We start from the raw sequence: 18,565 nt of genomic DNA on the forward strand, positions 1-18,565 counted from the left end.
TTTCTAGGAGGCACATGTTTGGAGTTTCCCAGGACATCAGCGGGAGGAGGTGTATGAAGTGGCAATAGGCTAAGTCCACAAAGGGCCGTGTCTTGAGGCGTCTGTCTGAGGAACAGCTGACATGTGAAGGCTCAGCAAGAAAACCAAAGAACCTGACTTTAGAAAGAACCCAATAAGGGAAACCTTGAAGACACAAGTGAGACGAAGCGTCAGAATACAGAATATTCTCAAATCGGGCTGCTAAGGCAGCTTCAGCACTTACCCGCCAGCCATGTACTTGTGGGCCAGTCACCCACCTGTACATCGTGGGTAACATAGCACCCATCCCCCAAGCTTATTGTAAGGATTGAACAAGATAATGCACATTAAGCTCAGCAGCCTGATCCTAACAACGGTGGATTAGCAAATGCTAGTGGATTTTAAGTAATTATTAAGAGAATGAAGGAAAGCATTTCTAATCTGTAGGTTTTCTGTTCCCTCCACCATGGCTTCCAAATCAGGCCTCCGAACAATTGCCCATGTTAGCTGTATGGATATGATGTTGAAAACAGTCTGATCTTGACCTTGAGGATTTTTTCAGGAAACTCGGTGCTTAGCTCTCAGCTGTTAACAAGGGAGGGCCACACCATAAGTCCTGACCAGGGCATCACTGGTGACTACTGCCCTGCCTTGCTTTCGTCACAGTCTCTGGCCTTTACCTGCTCAGTGGTCTACCTTGAGCCAGTCCCCTGAATCTGTTTCAGGGGCCCTGACTTGTCTTCTTCCTGCTCGTCCTTAAGTTCTAGCTGTCTGTTGGCTAAGTCCTGACACCTGGTTTCTTTGACAGCACTTCAGAAGGAACCTAAATTTATTAGGGTCTCCTCGGATCCTTCCTTTCTCCAAGGGCATCCAGGACATCCCTGTGCTCAGGTACTCACTTGCACCGGTTCAGGCCCCAGGGGAACCTGGGTTGCTGGAGTAGTGAGCAGGAAGTGGGAGTGTGGGTGCTTTAGGGTCGGGCGATCAGCTCCAACGTGCCTCAACCACCGAGAGGGGAAAGTTAGGAGACACAAGTACCCTTGTATCTTGGAGGAGACAAGAGGTGCATCCTTGGCTCATGCAGACATGGCCCAGCTAATGCACATACTGACTGCAACACAGAAATGCCGTTCACTTCATCGAGTGACCTTTCTTCTTCTCCTAGCTCTTATCATCATTATCTTCAGGTCTAAGGGTTACCTGAACCCAAGAAGCCAGAAGCTGGAAAGCGTCCAGGTTGATGCAAGCATGGCTGTTAGAGACCACAATGGTCTGAAAAGTGTAAAATTACCAAGGATGGTGTATCAACAGCCACAGGTGCTAACACCCTCTAGGAAGGACGTCCTTGTCATGACCCCTCAGCTGGCTCCCATCCTCTGGGAGGGGACTTTCAAAACTGACATCCTGAATGAGCAGTTCCGGCTCCAGAATGCCACCATTGGATTCATCACGTTTCCTGCTAAAAAACCCAAAACCCACCTGAAGATGTTGCTGGAACTGCAGAGATGTACTTCATGGCGGGACACAGGGTGAACTACTACGTCTTCACTGACCGGCCAGACCACGTTCCTCATATTAACATCCAAAAAGGAAGGCAGACAATCATCCTCAAGGTCCAGAGCCATGCCCGCTGGGAGGACATCTCCACGCACCACACATTAATTTTCCCCAGCACGCTTCCACGAGGAAGCGGATTACCTTGTGTGTGTGGATGCGGACATGAAGTTCAGCGACCACACGGGTGTGGAGATCCTCTCCTCCTTGTTCCGCACCCTGCATCCTGGCTACCGTGGGCTCAGTCGGACCCACTTCCCCTATGAACGTTGGCCTCAGTCACAAGCCCATGTTCCTGAAGATGAGGGGGACTTTCATTACACAGGGGCCTTTTTGGGGGGTCAGTGCCAGAGGTGTACAGGCTCAGCAAGGCCCTCCACGAGGCACAAATGGCCGACCAAGCCAACCACATCAAAGCTGCGAGGCATGGTGAGAGCCACCGGAACGAGTATCTGCTTTACCACAAACCCTCCAAGGTCCTCTCCCCCGAGTACCTGTGGAATCAGCAGCTAACGTATTATTTTAAACCACAAAAACTTAACTTGTCCAAAATCATAAAGTGGAGAAGATTTAAGGTCTTAGAGATAAATTACCAACTGAAAGACTGATGAGCAGAACTTCTAGGAAGGGCTCGGAGAAAGGTAATGCTCAGCTAGCCTGAGTCTTCCTTCCTTCTGGCATGGTATTCTTCATTAAACCAGTTTTAGCACAAAGGGTATGACTCTGCTTTTCCTACCTGATGGAGGCCTAGAACCACCTCTCCTAACGTAGGCCTAATACCATCCCCTCTCCACCCCTCCTGAAACCACCGAATGCACACACATTTAGGCTGGCCTGATTTTTGGATTCAGGCACAAATTCCCAGGGTTTCCACCACCTCTAGCTTCTCACTGTGTGATACCACCACCCCTCAGGATGGAGGAGGTGGGTGGTCTGAGTCTGTCCTGACAAAGGATCAGAGATGAGATCTTTTCCAGAACAAGGTAGGAAGCCTTCAGACACACAGATCACCACAATAAGGTTGGTCAACATCATCCCTCACCATACATAGTTACAAAAAATTTTTTTTTCATTTTTTTCTTGGGTGAAGATTTTTAAGATCTACTCTTTAGCAACTTTCAAATATGCAATACAATACAAATTATAGGCATATGCTGTACATTATATCCCCATGAATAATTTCTAACTGGATGTTTATAGTTTTTGACCCCTTTAACCGGTTTTGCACACCCTCCAATTCCCCCTATGGCAATCACCAATGTGTTCTCTGTCTCTGTGAGTTTGATTTGTTGTTGGTGTTTGTTTTGTTTTTTAGATTCCTGATGTACGTGATATCATACAATATTTACCTTTCTGACTTAATTTAATTTAGCATCATGCCCTCAAGGTCCATCCATGTTGTTGCAAATGGCAAGATTTCATTCCTTTTAATGGCTGAGGAATAGTCGTGTGTGTGTGTGTGTGTGTGTGTGTGTGTGTGTGTGTGTATAGATATACCAAATCTTTATCCATTCATCTATGGATGGACACTTAAGTTGTTTCCAAATCTTGGCTATTGTAAATGATACTGCAGTGAAGCAGGGTAGAGCTGTCTTTTGGAGTTAGTGTTTTCATTTTCTTCAGTAAATACCTAGAAGTGGAATTGCCAAATCATATGATAGTTCTGTTTTCAATATTTTGAGAAATCTCCATATGGTTTTCCTTACTGGCTGTACCTGATGGAGGTAAATACCCACCAACAATGCCCAAGCATTCCCTTTTCTGCAGGGCCTGGTCAACATTTGTTATTTCTTGTCCTTTTCATAACAGCCATTCTGACAGATGTGAGGTGATATCTCATTGTGTTTTGATTTGCATTTCCCTGATACTGAGTAATGTTGAGCAGCTTTTCATGTGTCTGTTGGCCATCTGTATGTCTTCTTTGGAAAAATGTCTATTCAGATCCTCTGCCTATTTTTTATTCGGATTGTTTGTTTGTTTGTTTGTTTTGCTATTGAGTTGTAGGAGTTCCTTATATATTTTGGATATTAACCCTTTTCAAATATATGATGCGCGAATATTTTCTCTGAGCAGTAGGTAAAAGTCTTTGGCTTTAAGCCAAATTATCACCTCATTTCAGAAGCTGAAAACAACCTGTGAAGTTGAAGAGTCCCTTTAGGGTACAGATGGGAGGGCACCACGAAGCCACACCAAGGTCCCCTTTCCTCACGTTTGGTTTCTTCATTCCACAGCGCTGCTGTCTGTCCAGTGGAGCAAAGCAGGTCTCTCCTGGCTTCCCCCAACCCCTCCCTGCTTGCCTTGCCCCACACTCAAGGTAGCAATTTAGTAACTTTTGGGGACTTGCCAGTTCCCTATTTTCTGAAAACATATGTACTTTTAAATGATAATTGTCACGGAAACCTCTCTTATTTAGAAGGGATTTCACTGTCCTTCATCCAGAACCTGGAATTCTGCATTTCCCTGACCTGCTTTTTCTTTTTCACACGCAAAACACAGAGGGAAGTCACCACTAGCAATCTTTATTTCTCTTCTGTGGTTGTTCAGTTTTCCTAATGTTAGTGGCTCTTTCTTGCTTTTATTTTTTATTTTTTTAATATTATTATTATTTTTTTTATTTTTATTTTTTATCTTTATCTTGCTTGCTTTTAAACTCTGATTCTAAATTGTATGTTTTTCTGTGCCACTGCTGAGTAACCGATTTTCCATAAGAACATTCGGGAACGTATTTTGTCCCTGTTGTAGGTCACGATCACTTATGAACTCCGGACAGCAAAAACAGGATCAAAACAAGTTTATTACGGCCAGGCCAGACAGGGAAATACAACAGGTCCTGAAAATCTGGCCTCGAACAAGCTTTGGGAATGTCTTATAAAGCCTGTATCGACTAATCGGGTTGCAAAGGGTGGCAGTTTGAAAGGGCGGGCACCAATCACACAATGTTGTAGGTTTTTAAAATATAAGGCGGGCACCAATCACACAGTCCTGAAGAATTTTAAAATATAACTTGATGACTGTAGCTAGTTGAATGCTGAATCATGTGGTTTACAATATTAGTCTTCTATCTAGTTCGAACAGGATGCCGTGCCTGAAAATGGGGAAGGGTGATTACGCCGAGCAGGTTTACAGAAGCTCAAACAAGCAGTTAAGAGGAAGTTTTATTTCTCAGTAACTCAGCAAATGTGGTTTTAAGCAGAACTAATATTTAGGGAACAGGAACAGCACTTCTATGAAAGCCCAAAACAAACACTGGTTCAGCATCTCATACTCGGGGGTCCTTCTAAACTTACAGAGGTCATAGTTAGACACCTAAGATTCGGTGGGGCAGTGAGTTCGTGACTTTTTACATGTTGGTCCTGCCTAGGCCAGATCTTGGAAGAAGGGGTGGGGGAGCATTTTGCAACCTAAGTTATCTATTTAGCAAGCAGGCGAAGTTACAGAAGGGAAATAGGGGAGATAGGGCTGTTAGTAATTTCCGATAACCCTAATAGGGAACCACATAAGCTTTTATCTCAATTTTTCATGAAAGGTGAGTTTAAGCCGAACTTATATACAACAAGCTTTCTGATATCTCATAAGTTGACCTATTACAGTCCCTAATGCAAACTTGCAGTGTCCCTGTGGGGCTAGTGGAGCTTCAGACCCTGTGGCAGCAGAAGGAAATCCTGCTCTCAGGCCTTCCTGTCCCCTTCCTCCCTCTGTCCTGCAGCCACATCTTCAGAGTGGAGGGGGTCCCAGAGCTGGCCTCTCAGACCTTTCAAGCCCTGTCTACCCCCAGAGGCCTCATGCCCACCTCTGACCTCGCAACTCAGCTGCAAAGGAACAGCCAAAGGGTTGTGGCTCTATCCCTTCTCATTTCTCACGCTGGGCTTTAGCCAAGACATTGGTTGCTTTTGTAAAGTGTGACCATCTCCCGTTGAAAGCCATCTATTGTTTACAATGTAGACTCTACCGGAGCGCCTGGGTGGCTCAGTCGGTTAAGCATCCGACTTAGGCTCAGATCATGATCTCACGATCCGTGTGATTGAGCCCCGCGTGGGGCTCTGTGCTGACAGCTTGGAGCCTGGAGCCTGCTTCAGATTCTGTGTCTCCCTCTCTCTGACCTGCCCCCGTTCATGCTCTGTCTCTCTGTCTCAAAAACAAATAAACAAAAAACCTTTTTTTTAATGTGGACTCTACCTGGAATGATTTGCCTTCACCGTGTTTTAAGTTTGAAGAAAGCAGGTCTAATGTTCTGTGTACCTTGGCCACTGTTCCGTTGTGCCAAAGGCAAACTAACTCTGAGGAACAGGAGAGAAGGGGGTCTGTCAGGGGACGCTCACGAAGCACCTCTTCCTCCTCCTGTTTCCAGCTTCCAGGCCACATTTACTGATGTGGAAAACAAAGGCAGAAGAAAAACAATTGAACAGCCTCACAACTTAGAGCCCATTGATAAGGCCTTGAGACAACAGTGACCTTCTAGGAACTCAGCTGCCTGGATGTTAGTAGTTTGCTAAGGGCAAAAAGCAATCTTAGCTTAACATTAGTCCAACCTCCTGGATCCTGTAAGTCTCCTTTAACATAATAAAAATTCCCTTGGAAACTTCCTTTATCTCTACCCACCCTCCCCCAGATGTATGTTAGCAATCATCCTCCAAGCATATGGTCCACTGACATACATCTGAAGTATCTCATGACTGAGGTGTTTCTAGAAAGTAATAAATGACCTTTTCCTAACACCAGTGAGCACCTGGAGGACCTGGAAACTTCCTTCCAAATTCGTTACACTTCTGCTATCCCTAACCCCCTCCCGACTTGAAAGTATATAATGGGCCACTTCACACAACCCAGTGCAGCTCTTTCTGCCCAACGGTCCTGTCCCTGTGCTTTCCTAAAACCTCCCTTTTTGCACCGAAAACCCTGCAAGAATTCTTTGTTGACCATTTGCTCGGGACCTGAACATTTCACATCATTACCACCAGCAAGGAAAGCATCTTCATGACAATGATGGCCACTTCCTAAATACAGCCCGAGAATGTAATCTAACTCAGCAAAAAAAGAAAGCCACTTAAAAGTGAAATGAGAATGGTGGAATATTGAAAATGTTTTTAAGAGCATTTAAAGACATTAAACATACATATGAAAGGTAAAATTTTAAAAAGAATGTGAATCTCTTATTGTTCTTGTAATGTGTCTAAAAAGGAATATATATATATATATATATATATATATATATATATATATATATGAGATGGGGGAGCATAAGGCAGGATGAGGGCAACATACAAGCTAGCACACCCCTCCCCCACAGGTGGGATCTGTGTGATATCCCTTAGTCACTCCTGGCTGCCCAAGACCAAAGGAAAGGAAAGAAAACAAATGCTTAACTGATAGAGATCACGGTCCTGCAGGATGGGGGGGGGGGGGTCTTCATTAGTTTACACATATCTTAGTAAATTACAAGAAAAAGGCAATCTTATCAACGGCCAGCCAGCGGATCTCCAGAGCCCTATAGACTCAGTTTCCTGGAGCCCCAACCTCACCCTCCCCTCCAGAGTGAGGTAGGGAACAAAGGCAAGAAGGCAATGGCAGACAGTGTTGAATTTCCTTATAACCTGGGGCCCATTGACAAATACTTGAGGCTGGCAGAGGAAAACATTTCTCCAGGGACTCCCTACCTACTTGATGTTAATGCTTTGCTAGAGGAAAAACAACCTTAGCTTGGCAACAGCAGGCCTGCACTGATCTCTGAGTCTTTAGCATATGAAAGTCCTTGGAAACTTCCCTTTTGACTTTACCTCCCTCAAGTCGATGGTATATATAACCAGCCTTTCTACACAATCCCACCGCAGCCCTTCCTGCCAACACCGGCCTGGTCCTGTGCTTTAATAAAATCACCTTTTTGCACCAAACGTGTCTTCTAGAATTCTTCCTTGGCTGTCATCTCCGGACATATGATGAGGTTTTGGAGGGTCCGGAGATGACACATATACCTGACCCATGGTCTGGAATTCATCTACCCTTACCACAGAGTATTCTTAGAAATGGAGGTTTCCCTTGGAATCCAGGAGTTCACCAGAAAGATGTGGTCTCCAAGGACTTAGACGTGGATGGGATGTGCTCCAGCTCTGGTGTGGCCCCTCTCTCATCATCCTGCCACTGCCACTGCCAGTTTTCATCCTCGTCCTCGCCCTTCCAGGTGTCTCTCGGGTCAGCCTCCTTTGGACGAGGGTCTGGGAGAGTGACTGGGACAGCAGAGCTTCATAGAAGTTCCTCTCCCCCGGTGGGGCAGGAGGGCTGGCCGAGGAGAGTATTTGCGCCCTTCGGGAAGGATCTTTATCCTTCCTGAGCGGCGAACACACTGGAGGTGCCAGCAGACACAGTGGCTTCTCTCTGGGAGTCCCGCCTGCTCACCGAGCAGGGACCCCGAGGGGAGCCGCGGGGCCAGATACGGCCTCTGGGGGGCGACCCAACAGCGAGGGGTGCAGGCCCAGGAGGCTGCAAGCATCCGCGGTGAGGGGCGGGGCAGGGGTGACCCAGGATCCATGGGGACACTGGGGGGCACCGGCGGGCGGGGGAGCTGCCTGCACAAGGTGCCATGAAGAGCCGTCCGCTTGCGGGCGAATCCCTGGACTCTGTAGAAAAGTCAGCGGGGTGTCCTAGCTTGCGACCCCTCGGCGGCCAGCGCGCCCTTCGCCCCAGGCTCGCGAGGGCCACCGGACCGGGTTGACAGAGAACGGGCGCGCAGCGGGCCACGCACGGGCTCCAGAAAAGTGGACGAGAGCAAAGGGCGAGGCCAACGGTCTGGCCCCGCGGGACTCGCTAGCCTCTGGCCGCGCGCACCGGGCTGCAGTTGGAGGGACCAGGCGTCGCCTCGCTCGGTGGGACCGGCCACGACCGCGGCGTGGGCGCCCAACCGCCGCCTCAGCGCCCTGGGTCCTCCGCCCTTTCCCTTGGGTCCCCGAGGGCGGCGCCTGTCGCACGCGAGTCCCGGCAGCCGGGACCCTCCGATGGGGGACCGGGCTCAGCGGCGGGGCCAGCCAGGTTCGGCCGGATGCGGGGGACGTGGGGGAGCTGGCCCCGGGAGGTCGCCGGACAGGCGGCAGCGGGGCCAGCGTCCAGGTGCTGAGGGACACGGGACAGAGCGCCCCGGGCGCCAGAGCCCCCGGGCGCGTCTCTCCAAGCGCCGCCGCAGAGGACAGCAGTTAGGCCGGCGCCCCGCCGCCGCGTGTGGGTAGCCCAGGGCCCGGGACAGCCACCTCCAGATGCTTCACGGGGTGGCCCGGCATCCCGGAGCCGGCGGCGGCGCGGCCGCCCGGGGAAGCTGAGCCCGCGGCACCCGCAGCTGGGCCGCCGGGATCCTGAGGTGGCACCCAGGTGCCCCGACCTGCCCGCCCGCCGCCCCCACGTCAGCCGGTCCCGGGGGGCAGGGCCTCTTCACTTAGCTCTACGCATGTGGGCACACGGTCTTCAAGGCCCAGAACTTGCCTCGGCTCGCCCAGGTGGTGGCGGCCCTGCCAGGGCTTGACCCGGGCTGCCTGGCACACCTGGAACCATCAGATCCTGGCGAGTCCTCGTCATGCGCACGTCACGAATGACTTCGTTGTGTTCTGTTTCGATGGTCCTTAGGGCGCTCGGCGCCGGGGCACACGAGTGATGGATGAGCGCCCCGGAGGGCCAACTCGGGGGCTCTTGCAAGTGCTCCTTGGGCACACCGGGCCTCCGTCTCTCAGAAGATGAGGGCGGGGCCACGCGTGGTCAGAACACCTCCGTGGCAGATTGCTCCCGGAACTGAGTCGCGCAGCAAACCCCGCGGCTGTCAGTGAGGCGTCTTCTCCCAGGTGCAGGGACGGGGGTGCACATGGGGGAGGGGGAGGGGCCCAGGGTCCCCTGCCCCGGAAACTCCTGCCCGGAAGGCACCGACATTTCTTAGAATCAGTCCATAGACCAGGCTTCGGAATCCTAGTCCAACTCGGCAGTTTACTAACGCTAATTTATCCAGGCGGCAAAGATGCTCTGTATCTATCTCCATCTGTTTAGGGCTTTGGAATTTTCTCTCGGCAATATTTGGTACCTAGGATAACACTGAGGCCTGTGGGCTAGATTCCACACATGGCCTGTGTTTGTAAGACCCCAGAGCTAAGAACCGTGCTGGCAACTTTAGTTGTAACACCCCTGCACGCACACACACACACACACACACACACACACAGAGAGAGAGAGAGAGAGAGAGAGAGAGAGAGAGAGACAAATATGTGACAGAGATCTGTCATCCACAAAGCTATAATATATATGTATTATCGGGCTTTTTTCGAGAAAGTTTGAAGCCACTGCTCTATGGTTTTGGGACTGTAGGTCTTCCACGGCTTTTGCCAATTTGTTTGTAAGTACTCGATGGGGTTTGTGAATTTCATTTTTCAATAGTCCATTGGTGGTTTTCAGGAAATACTCTATATGATCTTGTGGCCTGGGACCTTGGGAAAATCACCTCACTTCTGATAGTTTCTCTGTAGGTTCCTTAAGATTTTCTACAATATATAATGTGTCCTATGAATCATGATTTTATGAATAGAGCTAGTTTTCCTTCCCTTTCAATCTGCACGCCTGGTATTTCTCTTTCTTACTTTTACCTTTGCACAGAGCAACAGCTGTCAGCACGGCATCGTCAGGCTGTTCTTTCCAATGAAGACGCACCGCCGACCACACAGCTGTCTGTGAATGGCCCCGCGGGTACAAGAACAGGCGATACACGGCAGGTGGGTGCAGGGTCTCAAGCCTTACCCAAGGGCACCCACATCACTTACAGTAATTCCGTAGACCGGCTGTCAGGGTCCTGACTGAAAATGACAACTTACCAATATCTCCCAGTGACAAGTGTGATGTGTGCATATACACATATATTGTGCAATGGGCCATATACACGTGGTGGTCTTGGCTGGTACACAGACAAAACAATTGCCTGTTGTGTATTGGCCTTTATACTGGAAACTCAATTCATTGCTCAATTCATTGCGTGCTTCTTGATAGTTTCTTTGTACGTGCCTTTGGATTTTCTACATGGGCAATCATGTGTTCTATGCCTAAAGGCACTTTTCCTTCTTTTTTTTTTTTTTTGAGTTTATAGATTTAATCTGAGAGAGAGAGAGAGAGAGTGCAACTGGGGAGGGGCAGAGAGAGAATCCCAAGCAGGCTGTGCACTATTGGCACAGAATTTGATGCGGGGCTGGATCCCACGACTGTGGCATCATGACCTGGGCCCACATCAACTGTCTGATGCTTAACGTACTGAGCCACTCAGGTGCCCCTGTAATTTTCTTCTCTTTTGCGATTTGGACCTAGAATGACTTAGCAAACTTTCCTTCTCTCCTTTCTGAAAGGATTTGTGTCACATTGGTAAAATAATGTCATTTTAGGTTGCATAGAGTTCATCCGGGGGGAAAGAAAACCCTTGGAGGTGGAAATTGGTTCCTTGAAAGGTGTTTATGATCTCTTGTTATCATTTTCCTGTCTTGCAGATGGCCAGTCAGACCCCCTTTTATATTGGTAGTATTGCTAATTTGAATTTTCTGATTTCTTTTGCAGTCTAAGTAGGTGTTTATAAATTTTCATCAACCTTGTAAAAATTCCTCCTTTAGCTTAGTTTTCAGGGCTGTGTAATCTCTATTTCTACTCTTAGTTTTATTATTTCTTCATTTCCAGTTCGTTTGGATTTAATATACGCTAGCTCCTCTTAGGACGGAATCTTGAACCGTTGTTTTTGATTATTCTTGTTTTTTAATATAGACACTTAAAGCTGCAAAATTCTCTGAAGCATTCTGCTTAGCTGTGTTATTTATTTCACACAGTTTTATTTGGTCTCCTTTAATTATCATTCAGTTTAAAATATTTCCTGGGGCACCTGGGTGGCTCAGTGGGTTAAGTGTCCGACTTCGGCTCAGGTCATGATCTCACGGTCCTGAGTCCCAGCCCCATGCTGGGCTCTGTGCTGCCAGCTCAGAGCCTGGAGCCTGCTTCAGATTCTGTGTCTCCCTCTCTCTCTGCCCCTCCCCATCTCGCACTCTGTCTCTGTCTCTTTCTCTCTCCCTCTCAAAAATGAATAAACATTAAAAAAAATGAAAATTTTTTTTCCAATTTTCCTTATTTTTCTTTGACACATTCGTGATGAAAAAGTGTGTTTTGTATTCTTTCTGAATATTTGAGAATTCTTACTCATATTATTATTGATTCTACTTTAATTATATTGTAGTCGCAGAAAACATTCTACCTGGTGTCCACTGGGTCATGATTGCTTTTCCTTCCCTGACTTTTCATGTGGTATTTCCCCAGCCTGATAGTAATCCGTGTCTACCTGGCCACTTCCTTCTTCTTCTTCTTGAGGTGTAACTGATGTCCCATCCGTCCCAGACTTCGTTTTACGTCCTTCCTACCTGCTCCGAAACCCCCACCACTGCCCCTCCCGTGTGATATTCGGTTGATTCATCCGACTCTCACCATATTGTACATTCCTGTGCAGCAAGGAACACCTGTAAACTCTGTATCACTAGGGTCAACCGCGATGTGTAGGACAGAGTCACCACCAAACAAATGTTTAATAACATATACGTAAGAGACTGAGGGACATGCCGGCGTTTTTTTCTTTCCCCCATCTTAAGCTGGTTTCCGTGGGTTGGAAATGTGTTAGAAAAGATTCTGTTTTCAGCAGTAAAGTCTAGTGGCCACACAGCATGACACTAAGGTGAGCCAAGCTTGAGTGACTTTGTATATCTTGCAGTTTGATAGTTCTGTGGGTCAGAGGAGGGGAAGCCTTGTCGGTTTTCCAAATAGAACTTATGCAGTTGTTTAACCTGAAAAGACAACCATTTCTGATTCTTTAAAGCAGCATGAGCGCAATGTCTGTATGTTGACCCCCGACTTAAATTTTACAAAATTATAAAGCAGGCATGAGTCTTCCTGTTTCCCGCCAAGCCCGTGCTCACTGTGCAAAGTGTGAACGCGTGGGGATTATTGGCAGAGTCAAAATTTAAGGAAGACTCATGTCTAAGTGAGTCCAAGATTCTAAATGCTTCCAAGACTATTTCTAAATGACTAAAGTTGAACAGTGTGGTTTGTTTGGTGAGGGTGACGTGGCCTCCAGTGGGGGCAGGTATTCGGAGAAGCACAGGAGGAAGAGGAGAGAGAGAGTCGCGCCCTATCTCCCCCGTCTGCACCTGGCTTTCTCTTGGGCTGCTGTCCCTCACACTCACCACACAGACTTCGGAGGGCAGCTCATGCTGTCAGTAGTGGGGCACCTCCACCCCCTGTTTCCTGGGCCCCGGAGCTTTGCAGACTCACCCCATCGCCACCTCAACCCATCGCCACCTCTACAGGTCAGTTCTTCCTCCCTCGTTGAGTTAAAGCCGCCAAATACGTAAGCGGAGGACAAATGGACAAGAACGACGTATGTGTAAGGATATTATATCTGGGAAAGAAGGTAAGGACCCGTTGAAGCCAATGGGTAAGAGGAGAGGGACAGCTGTAGGCAGCAGTGGGTGTCCTGCCAGTTTTGAGACTATGGCCTAGAGCTGGATTCTTCCAAGCCAACAGTCGAAACCAGAGTGTTGCACGCTTGATATTCATAGATCTCTCCCTTCTCTCCACAGTGGACCTTTCAAGGCAGTGTGTTGACCTCTGGCCAGTCTCAGCGGAATCCACAATCTTTGATACCTACACAAACACTGAGCTGGTGGGGCTCCCGCTTGCTCTAGGGAAATGAAACAGGTTAAGATTGTTTGATATAACTAGTTGGGCCTGAGACCGTTCCCAGCACAGAAAATCCATTAGGCGGGGACGATGGTTGCCCGCCATTTGGAGAGGAGGATTTTGCTTCCTGGTTGCGAGATCCTATTCTTGCCCAAGAAGACAATGATTGGGTTGCTGCCCCCACGCTTGTGTCCGCAAGGAATCCCTGGGCAGGTGACAAGGATACCCCAAAGCAAGGCTGCTCCTGGCCGGACCCACTGAAGAGGCACATATGACCTGCTCAAAAGTTCGTAAAAAAGTGCCCGAAGCACAGGTGTTTTCTCCGTGGTGGTGGCTTCTACGAAGTCGGGGAGGGGGGGGCGGGGATCCTGGCTGGGAAGGCCCAGGTGTTCCGACTGAGGGCAAGACTGCAAATGTCTTCCTAAAAGTGATGTTGTCCCATCTGACTGCAACAGATGTGCTCTGGCCAGGAGCCAGCTGCTCTGAGTGATGTTGGAAACAGAAGTGTCCCCAAACCCTACGGTTTCCTGTCCCACTACTACACTCCCCATCCTGTGGACCTGTGGACCCCAGGCGCCCTGACTGTATTCATGGACAACAGTTCCTCCAGCCACACATGTGGTGCCCTGGCCAGCCGGTCCTGAGGAGTGACAGAAGGCAGGGACAGAAGTATCTCCAGACATGTGTTTCTTCTCAGTGGTGCAGGCTTCTCCAATAGTGACTGGTTTGCTGTGGTCATATGGGGCCCAAGGGTGCTGTCCGGCCGCCGGAAGGATGACTGATTCTCCACCACAGTTATTGTCCCGGCCCCTCTCACTGGAAGTGTCCCTGTGCTCCGGCCAGGTGGAACCCAAGTGCTCTGATTCCAGGTGGGACTAGGAGAACCTCCACACGCAGGTGCGGCGCTGCCCTCTTACTGCAGTGATGCGTTTGCACCAGATGGTGGTCGGGTGCCTGGAACACAAGAAGGAACAGAAGTGTCGTCAGGCACATGTGTTGTCAAGGATGGCGGCTCCTCCAGTAGGAACAGGTGTGGGTGCCTGGGGGTTCCAGGTGGTCTGACGTGGGGCAAGAAGGAACGTGTCTCCCAGGGGAGCCTTATTCTCTGCAGATGAAACAGAGGTGCTACCGGCTGGCAGGACTCTGATGTTCAGGCCTCGGCCTCCCCAACAAGACTTGAGGTGCCCGGTGTGGCCCTCAGGCCTTTCCTGAAGCTGAGCGCTTCAGACATGGAGCTGGGGCGGGTGGCGGACACGTTGACCCCAGAGCGTCCTTACCCAAAGAGCTGCGGGTCCCTTGCAAAGAAAGGGGCCTGGAGTGATGTTAGCCAAAGCTGAGCCGTGCCTAGTGCTGGGCGTCCTGATGATGGCTCCAGGTCACGGGGAGCAGCAGCTGTGCAAACGGAGACAACCCCGGAGGTGCCACCAAAGCCCGGCTGACCGATGCCAAAGGGGGAACGTGGGCGTGTCAGGCATGCAGAAGCTGACTGAGCTGTGCTCCCACTGGGTGCCTGTGCGTCAGTAGAGGTTAAGTCTGGAGATTGTGTTGGGACTGCCAGATTGCCCATAGGGTGAGAGCTAGCAAATCTATCGGCGGGGTGGGGGCGGGGCATGTCACATGGACCCTGGGAGGGGCTTTGTGGCCATATCAGTTTCATCAGAGGCAAAGGCAGGCTTGCTTGGAAGCCCAGGTGGCTGAGGTCCTGACCGCTGGAAAGCAGGTAACTGCGAAACCAGTTACGGATCGACTGGTAAAGACAGACACTGGGGAGAGTGCCTCTCTGCTACTGCCCATCAGGGCCTCCAAATGTGACTGAGGGGTGGCTCCTAGGCTCAAGGAAAGGCTCAGAATTGGGGGTAGGGCTCCTGGTCGTAAATGCAGTGGGCTAGTAGAGACTGGACGTGTTGCACACTGAATTTTCCTGCGTCAGGAGGAGATAACTCACAGCGGATCCCGGGGGAATCAGGAGGTGAATGCCTGGAAATGGGGAGCCGAGCCCATGTTGGTTACGGCCAATTCCAAAAGAGGCTGGAGGTCATGCTTGCGGATGCACTGACTGCTTCAGTGGAAGTGACAGGGAATCTGCGATGGACTGGCCAGTGAAAACTGAGGTATCGGTAGAAGTGAGGCAGGAACACCGGGACTGGACGAGTGGGTGGGTGCCAGCTGGTCAGGGGACAGGAGCTGGGTTGCAGAAGGGCAGAAGCTTGCTTTAACAAATTGCCCACCTAGAGCAGCGTGTTCACGTCTGCTCCCGTGAACGAATATACGTAATTTGACGTGCCTCCCAACTACCGCCTCTCCCGAGGCAAACCATGCACTGTTCAGCCTGATGCTGGTGACTCCTCCCTGGAATGTGTGACAGAGAAAGGACTGGCCAGGATGAGTGGAAGAAAGGGCACCGGAGAGCAAAAAGGCAGGGCCGATGTCCCTTCTGCAGTCCCTTTGGGATATCCGCACCTGGTTGCAGGTGTTGGGGACCAGATGTGCCCCTGCACTCTGCGGGCACAGCTCAGGACTGCAGATGCTCCTTGCCAGCGGCCCGGGGACCGCCGGGGCTTGGGGTCTACAGCCCCCTCGGCACCTGGCCCAGGGCCGTAGCTGTGGCCATCCCTGCCTCTGGGTCCACTGGCCATTTGTCCCGGGGTCAGAGGAAGCAGAGCCTGCTCAGAGCCCAGCACTGGGGCAAGCTGCGTCTTACTGCGGTGGGGGCCTGGCTCGCTCTAGGTCAGTGTAAGAGAGAACCTGAGGGAGGGAGGATATGAGGTTGGCTCTTTCCTAAGGAGACTGGTGCAAGTCCTGGAGCAAGACAGACCTCCTTTGTGGCGGTCCTGGAAAAGCGTGAGTCCCAAGCATCACAGGCTGGGTTGCAAAATGTCCTGAGGTGGGGGCGGATGGGGTGCCCTAATGTGCCCAGATGCCGTACCCCACAATATCCCTTCCATGCAGGCGGGTTCTCTTCACCTCTTTTTACAAATTTTACAAATTACAAACAGCATTTAACCCTTGGAACCTTGCTCAGCTCCCCCATGTGGCAGTGCAGCCAGGATTTGAACCCAGTCTGTCTGATTGCAGAGCTCATGCATTCACCACCTGACTATGGTGCCCCCTCATCATGTGGGCATCATGGAGGACCATTTTTATAGTCAGGCGCTCAGCACCTTGGCACACCTCTAAGCATCATAGACGCTGCCTACTAGGTCTGAATTGGTAGCACTCATAAGGCACCCACAGGCCACCCTGGGCTCCAGTGTCCTTAGAAGGTGTAGGACAGAGATCAGCGGTTGCCAGCATATCCCGTGGGGCATTTGTCTTAGCCTTGTGGCAAACCACACAGCTGTCCGTGAGCAATCTCTCCCGGGTGCAAGGACCCAAGCTGCACTGCAGTTGGGCGCAGAATCCACTCTGGCTTAAAAGTCTGTGTCCCAAGGCATAATCTCTTGTGGTAACTCCTTAACCCTGCTTTGCCTTGGGATGAAGGAAATTCCCTCCGATTCCTACCGTACTGAGGGATTTTTTTGAAAGCTATGTTAAGCCTCATCAATTACTTCCCCACAGCTTTGAGATGTGCATATTCTCTCAATGTGGTGAATTACACTGATTGATTTTAAATATTAAACCAACTTCGAATTCCTGCTACAAATTCCATTTGGCCATTCTTGATTACCTTTTTGCATTTGACAAGTTTTCCTAAAAGATTAAAGATTGTCATATCTGTTTTCATGAGGTATATTAATCTGTACATTTCTTTATTATTATGTTTTGGTATGAAGGTGGTATTAACCTCATAGAATGAATTAGGAGAGTCTGCCCCCTCTCTATTTTCTGAGAGTTTGTGGAACACGGGTAAAATAGCTTATGTGTATGATGAGATTCACCAGGAAAACTATTTGCATCTGCAATTTTCTTCCTGAAAAGGTGTCTATAATCACTTGTTATCCTTTTAACAATTCCTGGTCTGTAGCAATGCCTCCTTTTCCCCTGATATTGGTAGTAATTTGAATTTTCACTTTTGATGTTACGATTAATCTCAGTAGACATTTATCAATCTTATCAGTCTCTTAAAAATCTAACTTTAATTTTGTTGATTTTCTGTGCTATTTTCTATTTCTGATTTCTGTCATTTCTATTTTGGATTTAACTTGCTTTCTGTTTCTCTGGTTCTAGGATGGAAACTTGAATCACTGTTGTTACACCTTATTGATTAATGTAAACAGTCGATGCTGTAACATTCTCTTAGGCCCTGCTTTAACCACATTCCATAAAGTTTAATTTGCTCCACTTTAATTACTATTCATTTCAAACTGTTTTCTAATTTTTTGGTTGTTTCTTCTTTGATGCTTTGGTCACGTAACCGTCTGTTTTATGTTATTTCTAAATAATTGCAGATTTTGTGGATATTTTATTAGTTTCTGCTTTAATTCCACTGTGTTCAGGAAAAAAACCTCCCTCTATATGTTCAATCCTTGGAAATTTGTTGATACTTAGTTTTTGACCCCATATAGGCCAACTTTATGAACACTCCACGTTCACTTGAGAAGTATTTCAGCTACTGTTGGATATAGTGATTTACAAATGCCACTAAGTCAAGATAAATCTTCTGAACTCTTACTTGCTTTCTGTCTACTTGGTCCGACAACTAGTGAGAAAGAAGCATTAACATCCCCAAACACGATTGTAATTTGTGCATTATCCTTTAGTTTGGTCAGTTTTGGCCTTACATATTGAAAGCCTGCAATTAAGTTCCTGGACATATTTATTTATATCTTCCCGATGAACATTTTTAAGTGCGCAAACTACTGCGGTACAAAATGCACTTTGTGTGCATCAGAGCACATGGACTGAAGCTCACGGCAGCAGTGGTTATAACCAAATAACCAGTGGGTGTGTTACTGGTAACAGAGCGGTACAAAGGAGCATCAGCAGCGGAATGAATAACTCGCTAGCTCAACAGCAATGGACATGGATACTGCACATACACCCGAGATAACATGGGTGCGTCTTATGTTTACTTTGGCCAAAAAGAGCCCATAAATTATAATTCCCTTCACATAGAGGTCAGTAACAGCCACAACGAAACCATATTCTTGGGACTCATACCCGATAGGAAAACCTGTCCAACAAGGAAGGTAATACCGACTTTCCAAGTCAGGATATGGAAATCCTCTTGGTGTTGGGGGAGGAGCACATGGTGACTGGGATGGAGTTGTCAGGACTATGGACATGACTAATATTCTTTGCATTGCTTTTAGTGGTGGTTGCATAGGTATCAACTGTA

The 18,565-nt window shown here is 48.8% G+C and overlaps 1 protein-coding gene and 1 long non-coding RNA gene across 2 annotated transcripts; both read left to right on the plus strand.

The window, feature by feature from the left end:
- The first annotated feature begins 1,104 nt into the window (after positions 1-1,104).
- Positions 1,105-8,757, plus strand: LOC115502123 (histo-blood group ABO system transferase-like). The gene is given in 6 exon segments (XM_032591276.1): positions 1,105-1,510; positions 1,513-1,678; positions 1,680-1,900; positions 1,903-2,086; positions 2,487-2,496; positions 8,515-8,757. Coding segments are annotated over 6 exon segments (1,230 nt in total).
- Positions 8,758-9,325: 568 nt separating this feature from the next.
- On the plus strand, positions 9,326-17,539 carry LOC115503440. Its single transcript, XR_003965373.1, has 3 exons — positions 9,326-9,389; positions 10,189-10,304; positions 13,188-17,539. It is a non-coding gene; the product is annotated as an uncharacterized LOC115503440 (long non-coding RNA).
- The last annotated feature ends 1,026 nt before the right edge of the window (positions 17,540-18,565 follow it).

The sequence above is a fragment of the Lynx canadensis genome, chromosome E2 (genome assembly GCF_007474595.2).
Source record: "Lynx canadensis isolate LIC74 chromosome E2, mLynCan4.pri.v2, whole genome shotgun sequence".
NCBI lineage: Eukaryota > Metazoa > Chordata > Mammalia > Carnivora > Felidae > Lynx > Lynx canadensis.